Source organism: Dermacentor andersoni, chromosome 3 (assembly GCF_023375885.2).
Source record: "Dermacentor andersoni chromosome 3, qqDerAnde1_hic_scaffold, whole genome shotgun sequence".
Taxonomy (NCBI): domain Eukaryota; kingdom Metazoa; phylum Arthropoda; class Arachnida; order Ixodida; family Ixodidae; genus Dermacentor; species Dermacentor andersoni.
Genome location: NC_092816.1, coordinates 154,599,734 through 154,624,276, shown reverse-complemented (window position 1 = coordinate 154,624,276; position 24,543 = coordinate 154,599,734). Strand labels below are relative to the sequence as shown.

Below are 24,543 nucleotides of genomic sequence, written 5' to 3'. Positions count from 1 at the left end.
ATGGCACCGCGGTAGCTCAATTGGTAGAGCATGGCACATGAAATGCGAAGGTTGTGGGATCGTTCTCCACCTGCGGCATGTTTTTTCATCCCCTCTCATTTCCATTAATTTATGGTTTCTTTATTTCATGTATTAAGCACAAGTAGTTTCCTCTATGTTGTCCTTGGTGTCAGTGTTTGTTGGCTTCTGATGATATGACTAATAAAAATCAGGCCCCTCGGTTAATCCCTTTTCTTCTCGTTTATGACGTAGTGAAAGTCATTTGCTCTGCATCATAGGCAGCGGCTCAGTTCATTTGCCTCTAGAATTTGCAGCAGTGCTTGTGTGGCCTCATGCAGCTGTGATGTACAAGGCCAAACATACCATGATCTTGTCCAATGAGAAAGGTCTTCCATCTAGCTGGTTTAGGGTGGTGCGGAGGTCAAGCCTCTTAAGATGGGCAGTAGCACAGAAGGTGTTCAACAGTTTCTTTACCACCACAGGCATTGTATTCAGCGTTATCAGTAATTCCAATGAAAGATGAGTGTGCATTAGTGAGTGCAATGTCCAGATTTAAGCTAAGCAGTACTGTTTCTTAACTTCGTGGAACACCAGGTAACAGGTGCAGTTGCACAGAGGGGTCGAGTGAATGCAATCGATGGTGAGTGATGTCAGGCGTAGGCCACTGCTGTAATGTCAAATTACGCAGTAGCTTGCTTAGGTACTCGGCTGCGTCAATCTTCCACAAAAGTATTTAAACAATATTTGTTCCTCCATGTGTTTTACTATCGTCTATGTCAGCGAGGTTTTTGCCAGAGATAGTACCGCAATAACCCGGAAACAACTGAAACACGATGTTGTGCCCTTTCATGATCACACAGTGGTGCATTTATCATATTCCACATGAGTTGTCCACAGGACCCTCAGCAAATAGCTGACAAGAGACACTGTAGGGCCACCTTTGACGTCACAGAATGTGGCCCACTGATTAGCCAGTTGTTCAATATGATCAACAGCACCTCAGAGGTCAATAAGTTCTGAGCTAGTTGGTGTTGTGGTGTGGGAAATCTTGTACTTGATGCTGATTTATCATGATGGGACAACCACTGTGCTGATAAAGTTGTTCAGAAAATCAAGTAGCCTTATGTAGGTTCTAACAGTAGCGCTCAGCACTTTGAAATACTATAATGACACTTCTTATTGATTTCATTAATTGCTGTTCAATTTAGTTCCATAGCTGGTTTTTTCTCCACAACCCTTATCCACATTTGTTCTCCCACTTCAGTTGAACACACTTTCCTCTACCATTGTCTACACACCTGTAAACATCTTATTTACTGGCTAGTTCTGTGACATATTTGCACATTTTCTCCACTCCAAGTCAATGTTTTTCTAAAGTGCCAACCTTTTCCCATGTTATTTCAGCGCCCTCTTATAACAACGAGAAAGAGGAGTTTGTTGTAAAGTGGGGAAAACCACAGAAGTCTTCCACACTGTTCGCATATTTTTGTAAGTTTCTACTGAAGAATTGAAGGTAGTTAATGACAGCTAGCACATTCTCTTAGTTGGAATGCTATCTGCTGTTGTACTGCTTCTTCAACTGACGAGTACAAAGTCAAACCAAAATATGTCTTTTGCAAAGCCATCATCAGCAGTGCATACTGCTCATAAGTCAAACTTTAACATTCGCTTGAAATTACACACACTCTGAACATTAATACAAGCTCATTAGGCCATTGTATGATGATGATAATGAAAATTTTGGCATCTCATTTGAAACGAGGTGGCGGTATATAGCACCAAATTTGTTCCCTGAACTTTTTGGTGTTTCTACATATTTAAGTGCCTTGATACCCTATGCAACATTTGCATTCATATAGAAACAAACCTCTAAAGCGCGATGAATTGTTTACAATTTTTTTTATGTCTGTAGAATGTGCGCGAGCGGTTCAGTGCATAATATGCAGGTTACGCATTGAAGCCTAGTGTGCAGCGACTGCGAACACGTACAAATGAACATATAGCAAAATAACATGACCCATATTATGATTGTGCCATAAAGCAGTACATTATAACGAGTGTGTGAGTGGCATGGAAAAACTGCTGATTTTGCAGTGTGCCTGCGCAGATCTAATGCAAGTCCAGCCACCCCACAGACTGTTGCAGGATAGCAACAGAATGGTGCAGAATATGTACTACAACCTACTTGAGGTTATAGTACATAAAATTAATATTTAAAAAAAAATTTCTTATGTGTTAGTAAAGGGAATTTGAAAGGGATGAGGTCTGTAAGTGGAAGAAGAAATTTTAAGTAATCGCCGACAAATTGGCAGTGATGTTGTAGTGGAGCTGCAATGAGGAATCGACTGATGTATCGAAGTATGTTAAGATCCAAATGGTGTGTCTTACTGGTGATGCTGGTGTCTTACATCTGTTAAATCAACATTTGCACGTGTAAGTGGCTAGGTCAATTATATAGCAAATCGTGTGGACCATTTTTCATGGAATGTAAACTTTAGCAAAGGTGTGCTCCCACACTTAGAAAGATGTAGAAGTTCTCTATTTATTCAATTTGTTTGCCACCACACACTTTGTTCCTATAAAGCGTTAGCCCAAAACACCCAGCAGCTCGCAAACAGTAAAGGTTTTACTCCTTCATTAAGTACTAATTAAGAACGTCAATTATAATAAACTATATAATTTTTGCAGCAGCCACAATATGTGTTCAACATCTCAATTTCTTTCCTCATTCCACCTCAGACATGCTTTACTGTCGCCAGTTTTTTACTTAATACACCCTGTATTTCTGAAATGACACAACATTAAAAAGTATGTTACTATAAAAAAGTATATTAGCTATAAAGCATGAATACCAGAATATGGTGAATTCTCAAAACACGCCTAATTACCCCACATGCTTCTACTTTTTCACATGCGCCACACACTTGACATACCCAAATAAACATTCCTCCATATTTTATTGCACGAGCTCCAAAATTGATAGTCACCTTTAAGTATCCTTACGTGATTTGAATGCAAAAGCATTATGACTTGTCTAAATAAGTGGTTACATCCATAATATGTGACGTCATATGTCACGTGTCCTTCACACCTCTACCTTAATCCATCTTGCTCTAATTTGTACCAACCTTAATCCACTCTAATGTTGCAGCCACATGGCTGCGACGTGACGTGTGCAATGATGCATGCACTAGGCACACCTTTAGTGAGCCCGATCCGTGGAGCCGCCGGGGCGTTGGGCAAGCATGCTCGTCGTGCACCCCCGATGCCGTGTTCAATTCCCACCTACACCAAAATTTTCTTTTCAAAGCCATTAATTTACTTTGTTTACAAGAACCTCTATGAGAAAGTTGACAACAATCCTAGCATTTCTTTATGTGTATTTTATGTGTTTTTACCCTTTGCCCCATCGGCCACGTTCTACCAACCATCACTTAACCACGCCGGATTTTCTGCCTCACAGGACATATAATAATTTCACATTGATTAATTTTGGCTGACGTTAGCAGATGGCATTCTCCAGTGTATTTACTGACTGCTTTGGAAGCAAGTCCACCATGTACACTGCACGAAACATTGCCCACTGTGAAGGTCAACATTCTCAAGCAATTATCTCACGAGTTTCTTGAGCACAGCAGCCCTATGCCTTAGTGCTGCACCACAAATGCCCGTGAGTACCAACGAATTAATTCTCAGCATAAGCACGACCGGCACGCCACGCATCTTGGGGGCCACCCAAAAGGGGGGAACTTCATGGGCACACCGCTAGATGGTGCTGCGTGTCCAGAGGGAAACGCGAGAGAGGAGCCCGGCTGCAGTACACGCCTCATACACCATGCGTTTTGGCTGTTGCAATACAGTGTGTCACTGCATTGCTTGAATGCTAATCGCATTAAACTAAACAGCCATCACGAGATTAGTTCTGCCAAAATTTGGGCTGTTCTTCGCATTCGCATTGTCTGTGTGTACAGATGTAGAGCCTCCTTGAGTGGTGCAGTTTCATGATGGGAATGATGTTCACCCATTTTGTATATGTGTTATAGTACTCTCCATATTATTCTCACAGCGGTGACACCGCAACCCAATTGACCACCTGTGTAAACGATGGAAAATGCATGACGTCATATTACAGCCAGGCAGCAGAAATTCTCGACGTTTTCGGCCACTGACTTGAGTACTGCAAGCATATCCCTGCCACGATAGATTGTTGTGGGCTTGTTCCATCAAACCACAAGACGGCCAAATACTTAAAAGCCCATTCAAGTCCAGCATCACCTGGAGATGCCCACTGTTTCTTGGGCAGGGTGGAATGTAGAAAAAGATTAAGTTAAATAAACTTGGCCAGCCAGTGTAGCATCAGAAGAAAAGAAAAAGACATCGGAATATGTAGTTACTATGCCATGGCTCCCGTCTGAGTTTTTCTAGCCCGCTGCCATCTAAGCATCTATAGTTCTCATGCCATCATCGTCATTTCATTGTTGTTGTGCAGTCGTCATTTTTTTGTTGTAATGATGCTGTCATCATTTCCTAGTTGTCATCATACCATCATTATCATTAAATTGCCTTCATTCCATTGTGATAATTCCTTCATTGTCATGCCATCGCCATCGTTCAGCCATCACGGCATTGATTTTGTCGCTATAATGGTGTTGTGACACTATCGTCGTCATTCTATCGTCATGCTGTTGTATTATCATGCAGTGATCATACCGTCATCACGGTCATAATAATGCTGTTGTCATTTGATCGTAATCATGCATTCATGGTCAGGCTGTTGTGATGGCACAGTCATCGACAGTCGCTGTCCATCCAGTATCATCATCCAATTGTCATCACGCCATCATCATTCCAGCATCATCACCCCACTGTCATCCTGGTGTCATCACACCATTGTCATTACATTATGGTCGTCATTCTTGTATTGCCTCCAAATGTCGTCATACAGTCATTATCATGCTGTTGCTGTCATCGTTATTCATCATTCCATCGTTGTCGTACCGTCATAGTGTCATCGCCAGGCCATTATGGACATTCAGTGTTGTCATCCCATAGTCGTCACGCTGTTGTCATCTTAACACTGTCATCGTTAAGTTGTCGTTACACATTTACAGTAATATGCCATTGTGGTCATTCTATCTTTGTCACCTTCTCGTTATCCTTCTGGTGTAGTCATACCTTTTACATAATTTGTTCGTCATCATGTGTAGAATCCACATGTGCGAGCTTTTAACACATATTCGAGAACAAGTTTATGTTGAGCAAGGTGTTTCTCAATGAAAACGTGTCCAACTTGTTTGTGTACACTATGCTTAAACATGATTGCAAGAACAGCAGTCAGTGAGAGCTTTGCCTAAAGTTATTCCCACACGTGTGGGATACACTTATTTTTTCTTGCTTTGTGAAGCTCTGCTTGCTGCTTAAAGGGGGTAATTATTCAAGAACAATTATTTATGCACAACTAATTTACTTTTCAGGCAACTTTTATTTATTGTGGTTCAAACTGTAATAATGAATTTAGTGAATTTTATTATATTCATATATTTCTGCTCAAACAATATTTATGCAAAAAATACTACATGAATTTATGCTGTTAACAAACAGGTGCGTAAATGATTTAAAGACAATAAATTTAAGCCAGTCGCCACATTTCTCACCACGCCAGTGAATACAAATATATTGTTGACTTTAAGCACATGGAAATGTATTAGCGCTTACATACTACCTGCACCTGCTTTGGAAAAAAGTAATATTTCTGAAGGCTGTGCATTGAAGAATGTATTTTTATTGGCAACACAAGTTAAGGCAAATATTAGTAAGTGAATGATAGATACTGATCAACTAATTACAGTTGACTCCCATTAGTTCAATAATTTAGAGAGGGAAATATTTCGTTGAATTACCCAATAGGTCAGATTAACTAATGGTGGTAAAATGAACTAATTGAAATCTTTTTTATTGCTTGAAATAGTCTGTAATCTCTTTTTGTTTCTTGCTCTTGAAGTGAGACTCAGTCAGCATAAGGCAAAGAATGCGACATGTTTAAACGCTGCTTCAGCGTGACACAACATGAAACAGGTGGGAACAGATGGCTTCAATGGAAGAAGGAATGCCAGCCACTAAACGACCAAAAGTACATTTAAATAAAACAGTTTCATGACCAGGGAAGCAGTAGCGTTGACTGCTGAATTTCTTGAGTTTTCAAACTTTTAGTAACTGTTGCGGCGCATGAGGGGGCGCCGGTGGAGCTCGTATTAATTGAAGCAGCATGTTTTTGAATTTGAACTAGACGAGTTTTCCTTTCGTAGAAATATAGGGTTTCTTGCCAAGGCTTTCCAGTGCATTTGAATTAAGCAAAAATTTGAATTAATTGACGTTAAATGAATAGGCGTCTACTGTATTTGCTAATGATTAGTTGGTTACTAGTACTATATTATGGGGCAACACTACTAGTGCATTGCTGCAAAAAAGGATCATGTTATCTCTACTGCACTGTTTTAAAAGATGAACGCCCTTGCCATTCGAAGCACGAGTATTCAGTATAAATAACTGGGGCTCTTATTTTGCCATTAAAGCTAGGGTTGTGCAGATATTCAACATTTCCAATGTGGATTGAAGGCTTCGTTATTTGATAAAAGAACTCACTATTCAAATTGGTCGGATATTCAAATCTGTTGCAACACCACAAGTGATAACAATATTCATTGCAGCCTGCAGTGAAAATGTTCGATAAAAGTGGAGACTTTTTTTCAAATGATACGCCTGCAGGAGAAACGCGGTTGTTATGTAGACACGCCATTTCCCGAGCAAACACGTGGAGGTGATTCTCTCCGCACAGCAGTTTACAGTCACTAAATGAGCATGCATCGTCCTTGGCAGCCTGCAAATTTGTTGTCTCAATTTAGGTGATGCAATTCATTATTTAGCAGATTTCACTGCGTTTTGAAGGATGCACACTGCTGCAACATAAAACTTCGGCTACCTTAAGCAAACACAATTCCACTACGTGCACTAGGTGACAAGCCACTCCTTTGTTTATTGCTGTCATTGTCACTGGTGCACCAAACATGACCAACTTTCACTTATTTTTCATTTAAAAGTTCCCCTGACATCCATTAGCTGATCCATCCAGTTGCTGACATCCAGTCTTTACGTGTATCGATTAACTTAAAGAAGCCTTCTTCGTCTTTCGAAAGGGCTCTATGTACAACCGTTATACCTTGCTTGGGAAATATTCATTATTTGATTCCATATATGAACATTGTTTTTCTTGCACATTCATATTCTATTAGCGAATTTCGGCACTCAAGCACTCCTATTTAAATTGAAAAATGCCAAGAAAGATTACAATCTATACAGAAATTTGGCTTTAATATTGAAAAGCATCACCATTTGGTGCAGGAAAAAAAGTAAGCAGGTCTTTTGGCCCAACTTTCTGCTCTTTAGGCAATATAGCAATGGTGGGGTCAAAATATGGCTTGGAATTGCAACTCGTATCCGTAACACATAAGAGCATAATCTACACTTATTAGATGTACAAAGTGTTTGTGACCAAAATAAACTTAAGTGCAGTCATTAGTTATTCTTGGTCATGATTCAGTGAGGCCCTTTGAGTAATTGTCATGACTTGACGGGCATCTCTTTCTTTTTGCAGCCTGCCTAATAATCTGTTGATTGTTATACTTGTACATGTGGAGCTGGCACTCAATTAAGGCCTAAGTTTATTCTGAATATGTTTTTCAAGAAACCCCTAAAGGCCTTCACAATGAGTGTACTACATAGGGGGGTGGCAAAAGATTGCATGACAAACAAGAAAAGTGGGATAAATGAATAAGCAACAAGAATCAAAATGTGGCAGAACAATAACACTCAACGAAACATAATGAAAAAATGCAACATAATAAACAATACGAAAAAAATAAAACACATTGTGGTGAATGGAACTACAAGAACTAGCAAAACTAGAAGAAAAGCTATGCATCGCTTTCTTTTTTTATACGTTCATGAAAATTTGTCGAATTCATTTCAGTTGCGATTGTAGCAGGCAGCTGGTTCCACTCAATAATGGTTTTGGGTATGAATGATTTGGCAAAGGTTGAAGTGTGGCATGTATTTCATTTGCTCTTGAAAGGATGGTCATGGTGTGGAAAGACAGCTGAGGGTGAGTGAAAGAAATCCTCATGAAGCAACGGATGATGGTACATTTAGTGAAAAAGAGTTAGGTGAGCAAGTTTACGATTATGGAAAAGGTTATCGAGATCCGCACGAGCTTTTAACGCCATTACACTAGTGAAATGTGAGTGATCTGAAAAAATGAAATGAGTCGCACAGTTCCGTGAGGATTTGATGTTATCTATGATGTAGGCTTGATCCGGGTCTTATATGGCTGAAGCATGCTCTATTTTAGGTCGGATTAAGTTAATATAAGGAAGCTTACGCACTTGCGCAGGAGCATGTCAAACATTACATTTAAGATGCCAAGAAAATGGTTAGCAGCCGCTAGAATCAAATCAATGTGATAGTTCCAGGTTAAGTCGGACTGAAGGGGATCGCCTATATATTTGTAAGTGGAAGCTGTCTCAACTGTTATGTCATTAAGAGTGTATGTGGTTGGGATGCGGCAAGAATTTATTGTAAAGGAGACAAGCTTTGTCTTAGAGTCGTTTAGAGTCATTAGCCATGATCAACACCAAGTGTTAATTGAATCAAAGTCAGTTTGTAAAGATTGACGGTCAGCACCACTTTTAATGGCTTGGTACGCAACACAGTCGTCAGCAAACAGTCTAATTTGGGAAGATACATAATTAGGTAAATCATTAATAAATATTAGAAAGAGCAGGGGACCAAGCATGCTCCCCTGCGGTACACCAGATGTGACTTGAGCCATTGAAGAGTTAGAACCATTAAGAGGTGAACGCGAGATGAGAGGAAGTCTTCAATCCATGCTAAAACCTGAGGGTGAATATTGAGGCGCGATAACTTGAGTAGTAGTCTATGCTGGGGGACCCAGTCAAATGCCTAGGAAAAAATCGACAAGCAAAGCGCCGACTTGAATACCGGCGTCCATTAAAGTAAACAATTCGTTAGTAAATCCAGCAAACTGAGTGTCAGAAGAAAATTCCTAGCAAAAAACTGTACTGATATATATAAATATGATGCTTTGATCTTCAAGATAAGTAATGATATGGGTGCGTATGATGTGTTCAAGGAGCTTGGAGAAGGTGCAAGTCAATGAAATGGATCTGCAGTTTAGAGGATCAGAGCGGATGCCCGATTTGAAAATTGGCATTGCTTTAGCTACTCGCTAGTAGTGAAGGATGGAGCCAGATGATAATGACTGAGACAAAAGTGAAAATAGGACTTGAAAAAATACTCCGATAATGTTTTTAAGCATTTTGTTGTTAAAGCCAAGAGGATCCGTACTTTTAGTATCTTTAAGGTTAGTTAATAAGGAAAGAATACAATCTTTAGTTATGACTATTGGGGGCATAGAATAATTATGAAATGAACTGAGAAGTCGAGAAGGGGTCATGACTTCATGTCTGAAAAACAGATGAAAAAGTGTAGTTAACGAGTTGAGCAGAATGGGCATCATCCAGCTGATCGCCATTAGAATTTGTCAAGGATGAATCAGGATGTGAACGTGGGTTAATTAAGCTTCAAAATCTTTGGGGGTTATTAGATAGCATAGTAGGCAAGACGTGCTGTAAAACTGGCACCAGGTAGCTTTAGGCAATCTTTGGTAATCCTTGTAGCTTTTTCAGTAGGTTTCCCATGTAGTTTATGGATTGTTAGCAACTGTGTGCTTATACAGATGCTTTTTATATTTACTGGCTCTTCGCAACTGCTCATTGAACCAAGACACACTTTCACTGCACCTAATTAAAACAACCAGTATAAATCTTGAAATGAGGTTAATTAGGGTAGTTTTGAACAGTGTACAGTTCTGTTCAATGGAACAGAAAGAGCATATGGCTAAGAACCACCCAGAAAAAGAGGTTAATATCCTTTTCATTAGCAGCTTATTCTGAGTCAGGTCTAGTTATACATCTTTGAGCCCGAGTTCATGATTCCGTGAGTTTGTGTGAGTCTTATGGTACATTCGATGGGTCGCTTTTGAGCACTCTAGGGTGCTCGCACAGTGCAGTTTACATTCCGCTGGCCTAAAACATGCTCTGGCCTGAAGTTAACTTCCTTTGATCAATGAGCACAGCTCAGTCTAGCATGACTCCAGGACAACCCAAGTCCACCTCCCAGTACAGGAAGCCTTCCTCTTCGAGCTGCTTGCACACTGCTAGCGATTGAGCTTCACTGCTTGCACCTGCACAGAATTTCGTTTGCAAAAACACAGCTGTTATTCCCTGTAGAGGCAGTGTGTTTCCACTGAAGTGTTCAAATATGCAAAACTGCAACATATTTAAGTGATGAGAGGAACTTCAGCCACATTTGATGGCCTTTCAAAACACCACAACGTGGATAATTAAGCATATAGTTACCAAAATATGGTAACTAATCTTTCTATTGCTAAGCGATCTGAGTTACTTCTGTAGTAACAACAAACTTGTACTTAGTACTCATTTTTACGTCTACAACGTAACTTGGAAATGAGTACAAGCAGGACGAGTACTGCACCTCTAGCTGCTTTTGACATAAGTGCCAGCTTATACGACAGCTCCAGCTAAAATGGAGGGCGTCGGGAGCATGTCTGCCATGCTTGAATAAATCCCTGTCAGCGGTATGCAAAACCTGTAGTTATGACCCCACCTCTGTCCACATTACCGTGGTCTCAAGCCACAATCAACCAAGAGTGATTTGCAAGACATCACTTTCAAACATTGCTTGGCCAATGTTTGAATAATAAGAGAAAAGAAAATGACAGTGGACATAAAGACAGTTTGCCACTGCTGGCAGTGCAACCCAGAATTTTTAATATTACACGTGTAGTGCTCTATCATTAAGCTATGCTGTGATGAACTATTCATCCCCATGCATATTTATTGCCATACCATTAAAAGGAGATGCCTGGGCAAAGCAACTGCTGGCATGCCTTTGTTTAGAAGGACAGATTCAGCCGTATCTGGCACCATCCTCCTCCTCTTACAGTGGTGGCTGCCCCTGATGCATGCCTGATATACGTGCTCTGCATGAATGGGCTGCGCAATTTATCTTGGAGAGGGCGGTCAGGACTGTTGGTCTTTATCAAACCTGTACGCACCCACTCCATTTTGACAGCCAACACGGCAGAGGAGCAGCGCACAACCACCACCGCCTGCCCCCGTCAGCTTTGCAGCAAGACTGTTTTGGGCAGCAATCTCGGCGACCCTGTCCAGTCGCGGGTGGCCAACTCCAAGGCAGTTGAGCAGGGACTGGTTCATCTCCACCAGTTCCTGCATCGCAGACACATGCAACTTCAAATGCAAAGCAAAAGAAAACTCATAGGTCTTTACGCTTCAATCGAGTGACTGCAATGACATCGTGAGATTCTGTATCGTTTCATTCCCTACTGGCATCCACAGGACTCCCACTGAACTGAATAGAACAGTGAAAAAGGAGGACAAAAAATGGACAAGACAAGACAAGACAAAGCACTGACAGTGCTTCGTCAGTGCTGAATCTTCTCTCGTCTGTCCTTCGCTTTCTGTTCGTGCTGTTCTATTCAGTACGGATTACCGAAATGCCCACTTGTATATTCTGTCAAATGACTTCTCCTATCTCAAAGTCACCTGTGAGTTATTGTGGCATTATGGTATACAGGTGCTGTCTACATGAGTACAATGTTGCCTATAGACGTCAGCACCCTGCTAGTTGCGCTACCAGTGATGCACCACTTCTCTACATTGCTGAATGCCAAATCCTGATCTGTATAGTAATTCCATTGCATTAAAACTCTTGCAAGGACATATATCACACGGTAGTATCAGATTTGGCCTAGCCATTCCTTTGAGTACACTGCCTGTAAGATTGGTCCACATTGCAATCTGGGTACATCAATGGACCAATTTTGATCCATTTAATCATTGCCGATTGTGATCAGCACTTAGTGAATAGTTTTGGTAGAGGCTTACCAAGGCTTTGGAGAAAACGTTCTCTGCCGTCTCAGGTTCAGTCTTCAGGAGCTTCCAAAAGGTTTCAGAAATTGCTTCGATGGATTCCAAGACTGGCTTTATAACTTCTGGAAACTGAAGAGGAAGACAATTACTTCAATTACCTGATCAGAACATTGTTGGATTTGAGAGTGACTGAAAGAATACAGAAGGTTATAGTTATGTCGCTGACTGTGGGACTACCTCACATCATTGTAATCAAGCTGAGTCTAGTAATGAAATTAATTATGTAGAAACCCGCTAGGTGTAGCCTTATTCACGAGAGAGGCAGTATCACATGGGCAGAAATTTTATTTATATTTTTATGCACTCGCAAAGATACGGATGTACAAAATACTGGCAAACACATGGGGCTTACTCTGCCCCAAAATTTATCCATGAGCTATTCTGATTGTTACATACTGTCACATATCACAAAGATCCTAAACAAGAGAGAGGTTCCCAGGATGATGGCGGCTTGAAGCTATTAACTGCGGTAGAACAAGGAATGTCGCTGAAGCCAAAGTTTCAACAAGGTGAGTTGTCTTGACCAGGGTGTTGCTTCCCTGATGAAGACGAAGTCCTCTTGTCAAGGCGTTGGCTTCAGCAATATTCAGCAATAACAGCAATAACAGCAATAACAGCGACAGGTTTTCACTACTGCAATGAAAATTATCACACTAAACATTCTGTTTTAGACAGTCTAGACATCTGACAGCATTCGGAAGGCACACGTTACCTGGTCGTGCCTCTTCTTGACACCTGCCACCAGAGCCTTGGTGTTTCTGGGAACTTGGGTGTTCACTAGCAATACCTTGTAGCTGGGAATGCTGAGAAAAAAAACATGCCTCATAATGCTGTCATGAGAACATTTGTGCTGAACAGTTTGCATTGTCTCGGTGTCAGAAATAACTAACACCCCAGAAAAGTCTGTAATTCCACATGAAAAAAGTTACTGCTTATTCCCAGCGCTGTTACTTTTTTTCTGAGCAACAATGTCTTCATGCTGTCACTTTGTTTCCTAGCAGCAACACTGACTGGGATAGCATTCAGCACAGAAGTGCCAATGCAACATTGCTACACAATGTTGCCATACTCACCTGCTTTGATTAGTTTAATAATCTTGTATGCATTCATCTCAGTTATTAAGTACTTGCACTTTATTCAGTGCGCAGTGAATGCATACAAATGCGCACACATCCACACACACACTTCTCATTCTCTTGTTCCCTGCATGTACTTGCATATGCCCATTCCTTATGCAATACCCCTTACTGAGGGCGGCCTTTAAGGTAATGAAATTAAGCGAAATATACGCTTTTTCAATAAAATTTTTATTTCTGTTTAGGCATTCTGACATGCTTTGGCTCTGTTGGTGGCAGCAACTTGCTCTCTTTCAGTCATGATACCTGACAAGAGCAAAATTTTTTCCAAACCCTCATAAAACATTCGGGCAAAATTTCATTATACTTCCACTGCGTACACATGCTGATTTGCGGAAGAGTGTAGGTCGAATGCGAGATGGTGACACAACCACATTCACATTGTTAGATTTCTGACATGTCCTCCCAGCCACAGTCACACATGTGTGCACATGCTATTTTATTTTCTTCAGTAACACGAACAGAAGCACTTCTCAAAAGCCGCATTTGTCCACATAATCAATAATAGGTTGTAAAAGGGAACTCTGTTACCTGTTATTTTCTTATTGGAGGAGAGAGCAAGTAAGTCATATGCAGCTCGTCTTTTCTGGGTTTCTGAAAGAGAAAATTGTCATCCACTTGATCTGTAGCACGAATCTATGAAGAATGCCCTTGCGGGTTCTTCAATAAGAAAGCTTCACAGTTGAAGAAAAATTCATCCTGCTCTAGGATCAAACCCAGGACCAACGCCTTTCTGGGGCAGTGATTCTACCATCTGAGCTAACCAGGAGGCTAGCAGAGTTCAGAGTGAGGCCAAATGATTTGGCAATTCAAAGCACAGGGACACTGAATACAAAAGACCAGTTCTGCAAAAGCCCGCAAGCTGGAGGAAAGTTCAGAGCTCAGATGGCAGAGCAACCGCCCTGGAAAGGCATTGGTCCCGGGATCGATACTTGGAACAGGACAAATTTTCCTTCAATTGTGAAGCTTTCTTTCTGAGCAACCTATATGAGTTCCTTTTGCAGCTTCTTGCGACTGTCCAGTAGATGACAATTTTTCCTTTTCATGAATCTTCCTCTACACTGCGAATTTTCCACGGAACTGATATGCAATTACTAGGTTTCACTCACCTCTCGAGAATTTCACTTATTTTCCCACCCTTGAAAAGAACGGCACCTCCTGAAAAAAAAAAAGTGGAAGGTCTCTTTTATATGATTTCAGCAAAAGCCACTTACTTTTTTCCAACTCTTAGATATCAAGGTTGGGTCCCTTCAAGGACCATGTACGACACAGTTAAGGCCACCTCTGTGGGTCCAGAATAATAAAATTCATCAACGATTGCGATACTCCCTAATGCGAAATTTGAGCGCAGCTCTATACGTGTTTTCATTTCGTGATATATTGGCGGACACGGACAATCGGTCTCAAGCGGCACATTGCAAACGGAGCAAAGCGTGGTGCCACTGCCTCACTAATCTAGAGATCGCGAGAGGCATCGCGTGAGTGACCTTTGGGTGCGATTCACAGCAGCCGCCGCCGACAGACCTCTCAGACAACATGCGTTACTCTGGCACCATCTCACAGCGATCATCGCTGCACTACGCTTTAGTTTTCTTCTCACGCTTTTGCCATACTCTCCTTTCTCGCTTTCCACCTCACGGTTCTGTTGCACCCTCCTCTCCGCTTTACTTCCTCCTCGTGCCTCTTCTCTCTTTTCGCTTTTTCTTTTCATCTCCCGTTCCGCGCTGCATTCGCTCTCGTCTTTCACTGTACTCATTTGCTAGGTTAAGCCGGGAACACCGGCACTCACCACAGGAACGGGTGCCTAAGAGCTGTGCTCTAAAACAAAAGCATACACAAAGGTCCAGTCAAATCAACTCCCTCCGAACTCAAAGAATGTTTTGCTGAGTCAGTATAAAGTAAACATGAAATTCAGCAGCATGAAAGCAAATTGGGAAGTTTACCAAAGCATTGCTTTAGCTGTCATACAATTATAAGTTAAATGAGTTAAAAAAATAAGACACAGCCCAGACATGAAACAGCACAGCCGTACACTAACAACCAACGTAATTAACGCCACCACAGGTTATATATATATATATATATATATATATACGAAAAACCAACATTAGTTGTAAATAAGCACCTGTGCTGTTCCCTGTCTTGCCCGTGTCTTTTATTGTGCTCATTTAATTTATTTCATGTGATGAGCCAACTTTAACAACTGCATACTTCATACTGCATTCTTCATAAACACCCAAGGGCATGGAGACTGCATATTACTGCCTACGACAGCATACTTTATAAGCACCCAAGGACACTGAGAATGGCAGGCTCAGCCTGAAACCATCACTCCATTAAAATAGATCATCATGGTCCTGATGACCATGATGGTGATAAGGACCATGTTGAAACTCTGTATTCAGGCTGTAACCTCGGAATGGGATCCTCTTCCCAGTTCTTCTTGCCTGCCCTCACCTTAAGGGAACATATAAACATATCCCTGCATGCATTTCGTGAAAGGAAGCACATCGGTTGATTGAGGAGTACCATATGTGCAGATTGTGTTGTCGATGCCTGAGGGCTGACCGTGCAGGATGCACTCTGCCTGGAATGCCCACAAGGAGATGAGCTCGCGGTCCTTGCTAGAAAGAGTGCGTTGCACAGCTCCATATTTCGCCAGAAGCACCGTCGCCAAGGCCGTGCTGTAGGATGCTGATGATCCGAGACCGGCTCCCAGTGGCAGCCTTGAATTGACGGTGAACTTGGCAGGGCCAAAGTGTCTGCGTCATTCAAGCAATATTCCAGCTCAAGTTACATCACTGACAATATTTAAAAGACCAAGACTCGTTCATGCCGGAGCTAGAGTAGGCAGACAAAGAAGTTGCAGCTGATGATTAAGGATTTTCGAGACACCTTTTTGGATACCTATTAGGCTAATTGTATGCTGACCGCTACCCTTGTGTTTTTTTGTGTCCTTAGGAGTAATAGTCGGAGTGTTATTGTACTGCTTGGTGACTATTACTAAGGAAGTTTGGTGACTGCGTTATATTTGAATGTCTAGCTGGGAGTTGTGTGCTAATCATGCCTTTGTTGTCTGTAAAGGGCCTTGGATAATGTTAAGCTACTGAGTAGTAGCTTTCCTTTTGGGCTAGTTTCCCTTAATTGGAAAACTAAGGGTACTACTACCTTGTAGCAATCCTAGTCATCATGACTGGTCTATTTCGTATCCACTGCAGGACGAAGGCCTCTCCTAGTGATCTCTAATTGCCCTGGTTTTGTGTCAGCTGACACCAACTTGTGCTTGCAAATTTCCTGATTTCATCACACCGCCTAGTCCTGAGCCATCACTCAACTACGCTCCCCTTCTCTTGGCATTTATTCTGTTGTATGAATGGAACACATACCAGTTGACTGCCCTACGCATTACATGGCCTGTGCAACTCCAATCCTCCCTCTTAATCTCAAGTAGAATCAAGTAGAATATCATGTACACCTGTCAATTCCTTTCGTTAGTTCTGTGTCTTAAGTGCGATTCACAGGCATCAACAACTTGCCCAGTTCTCGATCTTATCAGCTAGGCCTGTTTGCTGCCTGATTTATATCGCGCTTTTTCTGTATCACGATGTCACAACAATAATTTTTTGTTCCATTACTTACTGCGCAGTCCTTAGCGTTTTTTCAAGCTCTCTTTTGTTAACCTCCATGATTAACCTTGATAGGTTAGTAGATAATTCATAGGCAATGTGAGTGTGCCCATTTAAGGACGTGGCAGTTATAACAATGTATCACTGGTGAGTGACACTGGATTTTTTACATATGATTGACAAGGTGACACTCGGGACAACATGCAGGACTAGACACCAGCAGTGCAGCAGTGGCAAGGAAATCCAGTGGCAACAAGGCCCGATAAAAAAAGAATGGAACAGCAGAAAGACATCTGTTGAACAGTTAGCCAAAGTTGCGCAATTGTACTAAGAGACCAGGAAAACATTGTGCACCTTAGAGCCACTGAAATTCGAGCAAGCTTGTGGTGACATTGCTTTAAAGGGCCCCTAAACTTCCTCTGATAATTCAAAAAGCAATTGTGTGCTCCTTTCCTGGCTTTTCTGGTAATTTTTTTGCATGTCGTGATGCCAACAAGTGCATACATGTGACATCAGCAGGGCTGTCACTTGGCCTGCATATGAGGGACATCAGTTCCAATCCATCTGCTGACACGTGTTTGGCATGCAGTCCTGCACCCATCCTTACTCCTCGCCTCACTTGCCTGTCATGTGCAATTAGCTGATTTCACCTCGCGTAGTGCGTTTAGCACTGTACGTGCGGTGGCAACAGTGTGTAGCCAAGAACTGTGGGGTCTTGATAAGCAGAAGTTGATGGTGCTTTCAAACAAGAAAAGAGCTCCAACATGATGTTCGGTGCTGATGTAGTGTCCATGTCTTTGTCTTGCAGAGGCCGCCAAATTTAATGTCTTGTCATCAGTCACAAGAAAAGCGAGCATAATAAAGTAACGTGGCGCGAAAAGTCTTCACCGGTGGTTCAGGCAGGAATTGAACCACACTTTACTTTGAAATTGAGCCTTTGGGCCAATGCGTTCATATGCACCAGTGCATTCCGACAGGCTGTGCAGTGCTTTGAAGAAGTGAGAGGCAGCAATTTTTGTTGTTGTTGTTTTTGCGTAACGAATGTTGATGGACGAATATATGATGACGGCATATAGACCAGCTATACAAAAGCAATGACAGCGGTTCGTCACACGGGGAAAAGCAGCAGCCATCATATACAGATGCTAGTGACAGTTCATCTGGCAGTTTGATCAACTTCTGGCTAAGGGATGGGTCTGTGTTTTGTTCTGGACTGATCGAACCCTAGTAATTAGAAGGAATTGTGAAATCAGAATCAAATTTATTTTCGCCATATATGCGGGTGCACATGAAACGACCACTATTATGAGAGCAAGAGTATGTGGAGACCAGTGTGCAACTTGCAAGAAGAAGACATATCGCGGAAGTATTACATTTCCTTTACCAAAAATCACAAGATCTCAATACTTTGAAAACGAATATGTTTGTCACAGTATTATATTGTTTTCCGTTTTCTTTATGAAAGAAAACGGAAAAATCATGACACATTCTTTGATGACACAGCTAACTTATGGCCCAGAATATTACTACTCAACACGTAACAACGACGTCTGGCATGTGCCATCCTTTCGTACTAATTACGGTCGTCAAATGCTCCGACATATAACTCCAACTCTTCGTAATCGGCGCAATGAGCACTGAAAACCTAATGATACGATTTTTTGTTACTGCAAGTTTGCGTCTCCTTCCTCTTTTTTTCTTCTCTTATTGTTATTCTTCGTTTTGCATTCTTTAGTGTTCCTGAGCATTTCGTGTTAATTCTGCCGCCTTCATTTATTTGTTATTGCAAGAGGATGTTCACTAATATTTATTGAATATGATGTTTACCTATGCACTGTAGTCTTTTTTTTATTGTTCTGTCCGTGTTCTGTTGCTGCCGGTTTTTATGTACGGGGGTGCGCCCCTCTGTCAAGCCAGTGATAGGCTTTTTGGGTGCACCCCTAACATCCCTGATGTTGAAATAAAGGTATTTGTATTTGTATTTGTATTTGTATTTGTATTATTGCTTTCTTTTTTTGCAGGTAAACTATGGAGAAAATAACTATTTAACGGGGAACAAGATATAATAAAGTGGATATTGCATTAGATAGTTCTCGTAATAGTCATCTGCACAGCAGAAAGAGTCAAGCAAAATTGTTCGTGGACGGCGTGTTAATTTTAAACGGTCCTGTCGCATCACAGTAAAAATTATCAGACGATATAAGCGCAGGCGACTCGCGGACTGTACAGTTCAGGAAAACATTTCGGTTGGATGTTTCCACTGGGGAGTGTGAAAGAGGTGATTATACGAAGCCGAATGGTGAACAGATATCAAAATCTGCAATTTTTGTAGCTATTGTGAATTCATCTAAGAATAATTAAGGCTGCATATCTCAATCAATGTCAGTCATACAAATGGAGCATTTCTGCGGTCGACGTGTATTTGATTGGGAAGAACTAGAGCTAGATCAAATTATTCCAACCTTTGCTCAATGAACTAATGACATTCAACAATCAGGCAGTTCAGAATTAATAAACTTATGGTACATCATGAGTGTTTTTAAAGCTCCGTCTCCTGTAAGGCATATCTACCATTTTCATGCAAAGCTCCCTAGAAGGTGTGTTGATGTGCATGCATGCACGCACATATCGAACTTCGTGCAAAACAGACGCGATGCATTGAAGATATTTATTAAAATTCAAATGAGTTATTTCTGCTTTGTAAAGGTGCAGACAGCAGAGTCACAGAAAAAGCTGTCAGATACAGCTTGACAAAGTCGCAGCCCCCTTTCGCTTGGCAGCGGCTTCACATCAAGACTTTTAAAACAAAGGTAATTGTACAGTGTAAAAGCAGTTATACAACAATGAGCAAGGACAAAAGAAAACAAAACAAGATTAGACAATATTTAGACAATCTTAACAAAAAGGAAAACAGAACCTACGTGGTAACATACATAGCACCCAAAATGCTGTTTGACACAGTGAAGACATTAAAATTATTATATATATTAGCTATATACATATTCGTATAGAGCTACCAATCCCTGCAAAATCTAGATCGCAGGTTTACATTACACACGCACGCACACGCACAACACACGCACACACCAAGAAGGAAACAGCGAAAAAAGAAAAAAAGAAGAAGAAAGGAAAAGTATAGGGAACCGTGGTCGTCTTGTGCTGTCGCATCTCCCTCTCCTAGAAGGAATGAAAAGGTTCTTGGAAAGCAGGGACGGGCGATTCTTTTCGTCAGTATCAGTTCCCACTAACGAGGACGAGGCGAGAAAGCGAAGTGGGGCTTTCTTTGCTACATATTTTTTCTTCGTCAGGCGCAGCATCGCCTGCTCACTAGGGCCCATGCAGGGCGGCAGGGGCGCAAGTTCCCGCCAAATGCTAGCTCTGGATGCCAGCTCGTTTTGCATCTCGACAGCTTGGTAGACTAGTTGGTGCATTTCTGTTATCATGGACAAGAAGAGCGCAAGCCCTTTCCATGGAGTGGAGCTGCCGTGTCTCGCCGTGCAAGATATACGTACTCATAAGTGGCATTTTAATTTCACATTGTGTAGTGCATGACTGCCTTTGTCAAGTGAACAAAACTAGCTTTGTATTGTGCGAATGGTTTTGCAACGTATGAACTCCTTGTTCTTTGTGTTTGTTTTTTCTGACATGAAGAAAAAGAAGAAGAGCTTTATATGAGAACGGATCAAGCGTTAATGTGAAACGTACTTTCAGGTATATATCATTAATGTTATTTTTTATCTTGTAAGTGTGGCGTATTTTCCTTTATTTTTTTTCTAGGAAACACTGGAACGACCCTGCTTAAATTGAAGCATAGTATGCGAATGACCTGCTACACTCGGAACTGTTATCACCACTCGGGAAGAAATCGGGTAAGACGCTTGTCTGGTTGTCACTGCGGAAAAGTCATAATTCATTCTAAGTCGCTTTTGTTCCTTCTCACAGATGAAAAAACAAAACTGTAAATACCCAGTACTGTAGGATATACGTCTGCTGCATTATAGGTAAGAATGGACTGTGTGTGGCACATCCCCACATGTGGACCAGAGTAGATCTAGGAACATCGGACAAAAAGACACACACGTGAAGCACTGCAGATAACCGATATGTAAGTTGTTCCTCAATTGTTCTGCTGTCTCATTTTCATAGTTTACATGTAAAACTTTGTCACCGCAATCTCAACGTGATGTAAACAATTATAGTTATCTCATGGCAGTCTGCATGCAATTTTGTTTGTGCATGCCATCTGTTGTCGTATTCATTTATCGTGCTCCCTGGATGTATATCTTCTTCAACAATATTCTGAGCCAAGCCAGTAAATCGATCCTTCCTGTCCTCGTGTTTCCTTGGGCGATCCTAAAGCGTGAATCACATTGCAGAAGTTGAACGCACTAATTTTCACTGGACGTGCACAGTATATGTCTGTTGCATGCGTGTGCAACGACGAAATAATAATTTTCGTCTCTGGCTGTGCCAGGGTCAGGATTTCTTGCACACAAATGTGAAAAAGTCCACTAGATCATCTGCATGGTTCACAGAGTTATTCATTATTATATTATTTGTTTGTTTCAGTTTGTATGAGCACTCTAACTATCCAAGTTACACTCTCGACGGGAACAGAGAAATGCCGGATACTGTACCATTCAGAGCCAAGAACATGGGCATGGCCGAAAGAGAGCCTCCCAGGCAGTATGGGAAACTCTCACAGCAGACCAGCACTGTCTTTCAGCTGTATCATACTATTTCAGTGAACCAAGACTACTTGCAAATTGTTAACACTGCTGCGAAAAAATTAATGTATTTTATGGTTACAAAATAAACACCTAAAAAGAGAAAACATTGCATTCACGTGTTTCTTCTGTTGCGTGTTACGTATTTATACTAACGAGTACAGAGAATAATTAGTGGCATTTAATTATGTTTCACATGTGAATTACGTGCATATTGCATATATTAATTGTCAGCATGAGTTAAACGCCTCTAATAAACTGTATATCGTTGACCTGAAAAGGCAACACGCAGCAAAAAAAGAAATACCTGATGTGTTTTTTTAACATAATAAAAAAAAAAAAGACACATCTTCACCCAGCTGATGGCCAACGGCAAACCGGTGCTTACAAAATGTTGAGTCGTAGTCGGCTACAGTGGTCGGGCCTAAGTCACTTGCCGGTGGTCGCTACATGTGAGGCCAGTATCAATCCCTGATGCCGGCCCCCCATCAGGCGCCGAGGTCGGGCCAACCATTTTTCAGCTGGCCAGAGACGTCAGACAGATTTTCTAACGGGGACTTTCTGCTGCTTGAGTATGTGTCTGCAGAATTTCATGATTCACAGATGGCATGGGGATATATGCGGCAGGTTACACAAAAAAGCTATCGCTGACTCTGACAATCATGTTTGATGGCTTCTGCCACTATTTTTCCTTTGTTGTTTCTTGGTTGGTGGTTCTCCCTTTTTACTTCTATTTCTACTGCTTGTTTTTAAAACATCTGAACCGTTTATCATATGAGTTTTTGTTTTTCTGAAAAACTGGGCACACCTGCAGATTGACAGTTCCTGCTTACACACATAGATCCTTTTCCATTTCTTGTCATCCAAACTTTTTGCAGGAACCAACAGCAGTACCCCCCAGTGCTTTCTCTATCACAGCTGAACAACAAACTCCATTTTTCTTCCTTTGTTCTTTGAACACTTTGACTTTCCCTACCCTACTCTATGCACCAGCTTATTCTTCTCCTCCCCCATTTAGGATGAGGGAGAAAGAGAGAGAGAGCTACGTTTGCGTAGATGCCGCAAAGGAAAGCAGTTGCTGCCCTGGCAAGGACAAGTCCTCTTGTTGAAGCAGTGGCTACAGCGACATCTTTGTTCAACAACTCTGGCTACAGGAATGCACTTCGGGACGACTTCGCTGACCTTTACTTTTTATATGCTTAGTCTGTATCCCTCTCTCCTCTGGCTGACTTCCGATTTTTTTTTTTAAGTTTTCTCTCTCTGTACAGTTGTGTGCAGACTATTTAATTATATAGTTATATCTGCATGTAAACTACAACCACGGTTACAGTGCATTCGTACTTACCCATCGTTGTGCCTTAATGTGATGCCAGTGAATAAAAAGAGGAATGCAAGCTTCGCCTGGTCTCCAGGTTTGAAGGACCTTGCATCAACGTCGAAGGTGCTGCAAATATCTGGCACAAGGCTGGTGAACGCGATGACAGTGGCCGTGTAGCCTGCAAGACAATTATAAATATGTTTAATGTGTGGCAACCTTGCTGCCATTTGGCTTTAAGTCATATACAATCAACTTGTGCTAATTTGGACTTATGTGTCTCACTTAATGTGCGCTTTTATTTTAACTCTTCCCTTACCGTGGGGCATGTATAAAGTGTCCACTTGGAAGTTCAACAGTTATGACACTCGTGGCTTTTTGTTTCCCACCCTCTCCTTCTTTTTCCTTTTCTATGAATACAATAAATTAGTACAACTGCCAAATGTTCTTGTTCAAACTAATGTAAGCGCAAACTATGCAAACCAAAATAGATATGGTCCCAAATATATTTATGGGTTATCACACATATACTATCCCGGCTGCAGGTCACATTCAAACAGATACGTGCAGTCAGAATAGATACTTGCATGGATACATGCATGGGTCGTTAGCAGTGCTTTTTTTTTTTTTTTTGCAAATACCAAACACGGGCGTGTTTTGGCCAGTGATTCCCTCAATAAAATGCACTCTTGGCCTGATAATTCTTGTCAGTCTTGCTCCACCCCTTGTGAAACAAAAAAAGTTTAACATCACACTTTTAATTGTTTGAAATAATTGAGTGACTTCTGGACATAGCAGCACAACCAAAATTTCGAGGTTTGTTTGAATTAACCGGGATTTTGAATTATCCGAGTTTAGATGTCGCGCGATCGAGATCAGTATGCACTACATATATTATACGGATGTTCAACGCACCTCCTTTGGGAACAGTGAAAGCTTCAAACTTGCTGACGGGCCAGGCTTCGACGAAGTCGAGATCCGAAGCTTCCAAGACAATGAACGACTCATGCTCGCAGCGAGTAACGCGGGTCCGCAGGTTGACGCTTGCTGCGACCGCGGCCTCGGGAAAAGGGGTAAGCAGAAGAAAGATTAAAAGCCCTCGACAGATATATTCAATGCGCGACACAAACGACGTGCAATCTATACGAAACACGGCCCACTGGATCCGCAGCTAAAGCTCGATCGAGCAGCGCGAGGGAGAAATATATACATATATATAGAAATGAAAAAAAAAAGAAGATAAACCAGCGACGGCGACGAATGTCGAGTTCGAGGAAAAAGTGGCGCGTTTTGTTTTCCCAAGCAGGACGGAAGCTCACGCACGAGCGAGCTAGCTTCGGCTCGGTGGACTTAGAGCATAGTACAGGGAAAACGCCGGCTAAAGTAAACTTTGTTAAGATCCGCCTAGACGACAGGAAACACCAAGTATTTTGCCCAGTATTGCAAACTCACCTTGCCGTAGACGACGGCGTGCTCTCCGTGAATTATGGTTTTTCCCGGCGCTGATGCTGCAGTGGTACAGGCGGCCATCGTAGCAGACGATGCCACGCTCTCGAGTCACGAAACAAAAGCGCGATCAAACCCGCCTACAACGTATTTAACATGCGCTTTGTTTTGGTTTTGGTTTTTTCC

The 24,543-nt window shown here is 41.6% G+C and overlaps 1 protein-coding gene and 1 long non-coding RNA gene across 3 annotated transcripts in view; one reads left to right on the top strand and one right to left on the bottom strand.

Annotated features, from left to right (window-relative positions):
• LOC129383107 (uncharacterized) overlaps nt 1–22,940 on the top strand; it is a 27,249-nt gene extending 4,309 nt beyond the window's left edge. The window contains exons 1-3 of one of the 2 annotated variants that reach the window (XR_008611036.2): nt 18,851–20,738; nt 20,812–20,974; nt 21,439–22,940. This is a non-coding gene — a long non-coding RNA (uncharacterized lncRNA). Of the gene's footprint in view, nt 1–18,850; nt 20,975–21,438 lie in introns of those variants that run through there. The other variant, XR_008611035.2, reaches the window with a different exon arrangement.
• On the bottom strand, nt 5,761–24,543 carry Mvk (Mevalonate kinase). Its single transcript, XM_050172893.3, has 9 exons — nt 24,364–24,543; nt 23,827–23,971; nt 22,942–23,092; nt 15,773–16,005; nt 14,353–14,401; nt 12,820–12,910; nt 12,063–12,176; nt 11,213–11,384; nt 5,761–10,318 (listed from the first exon to the last, which is right to left on the bottom strand). The coding sequence occupies exons 1-9, from the start codon at nt 24,439–24,441 to the stop codon at nt 10,212–10,214; spliced, it is 1,140 nt and encodes a 379-aa protein (XP_050028850.1). The 5' UTR covers nt 24,442–24,543; the 3' UTR covers nt 5,761–10,211.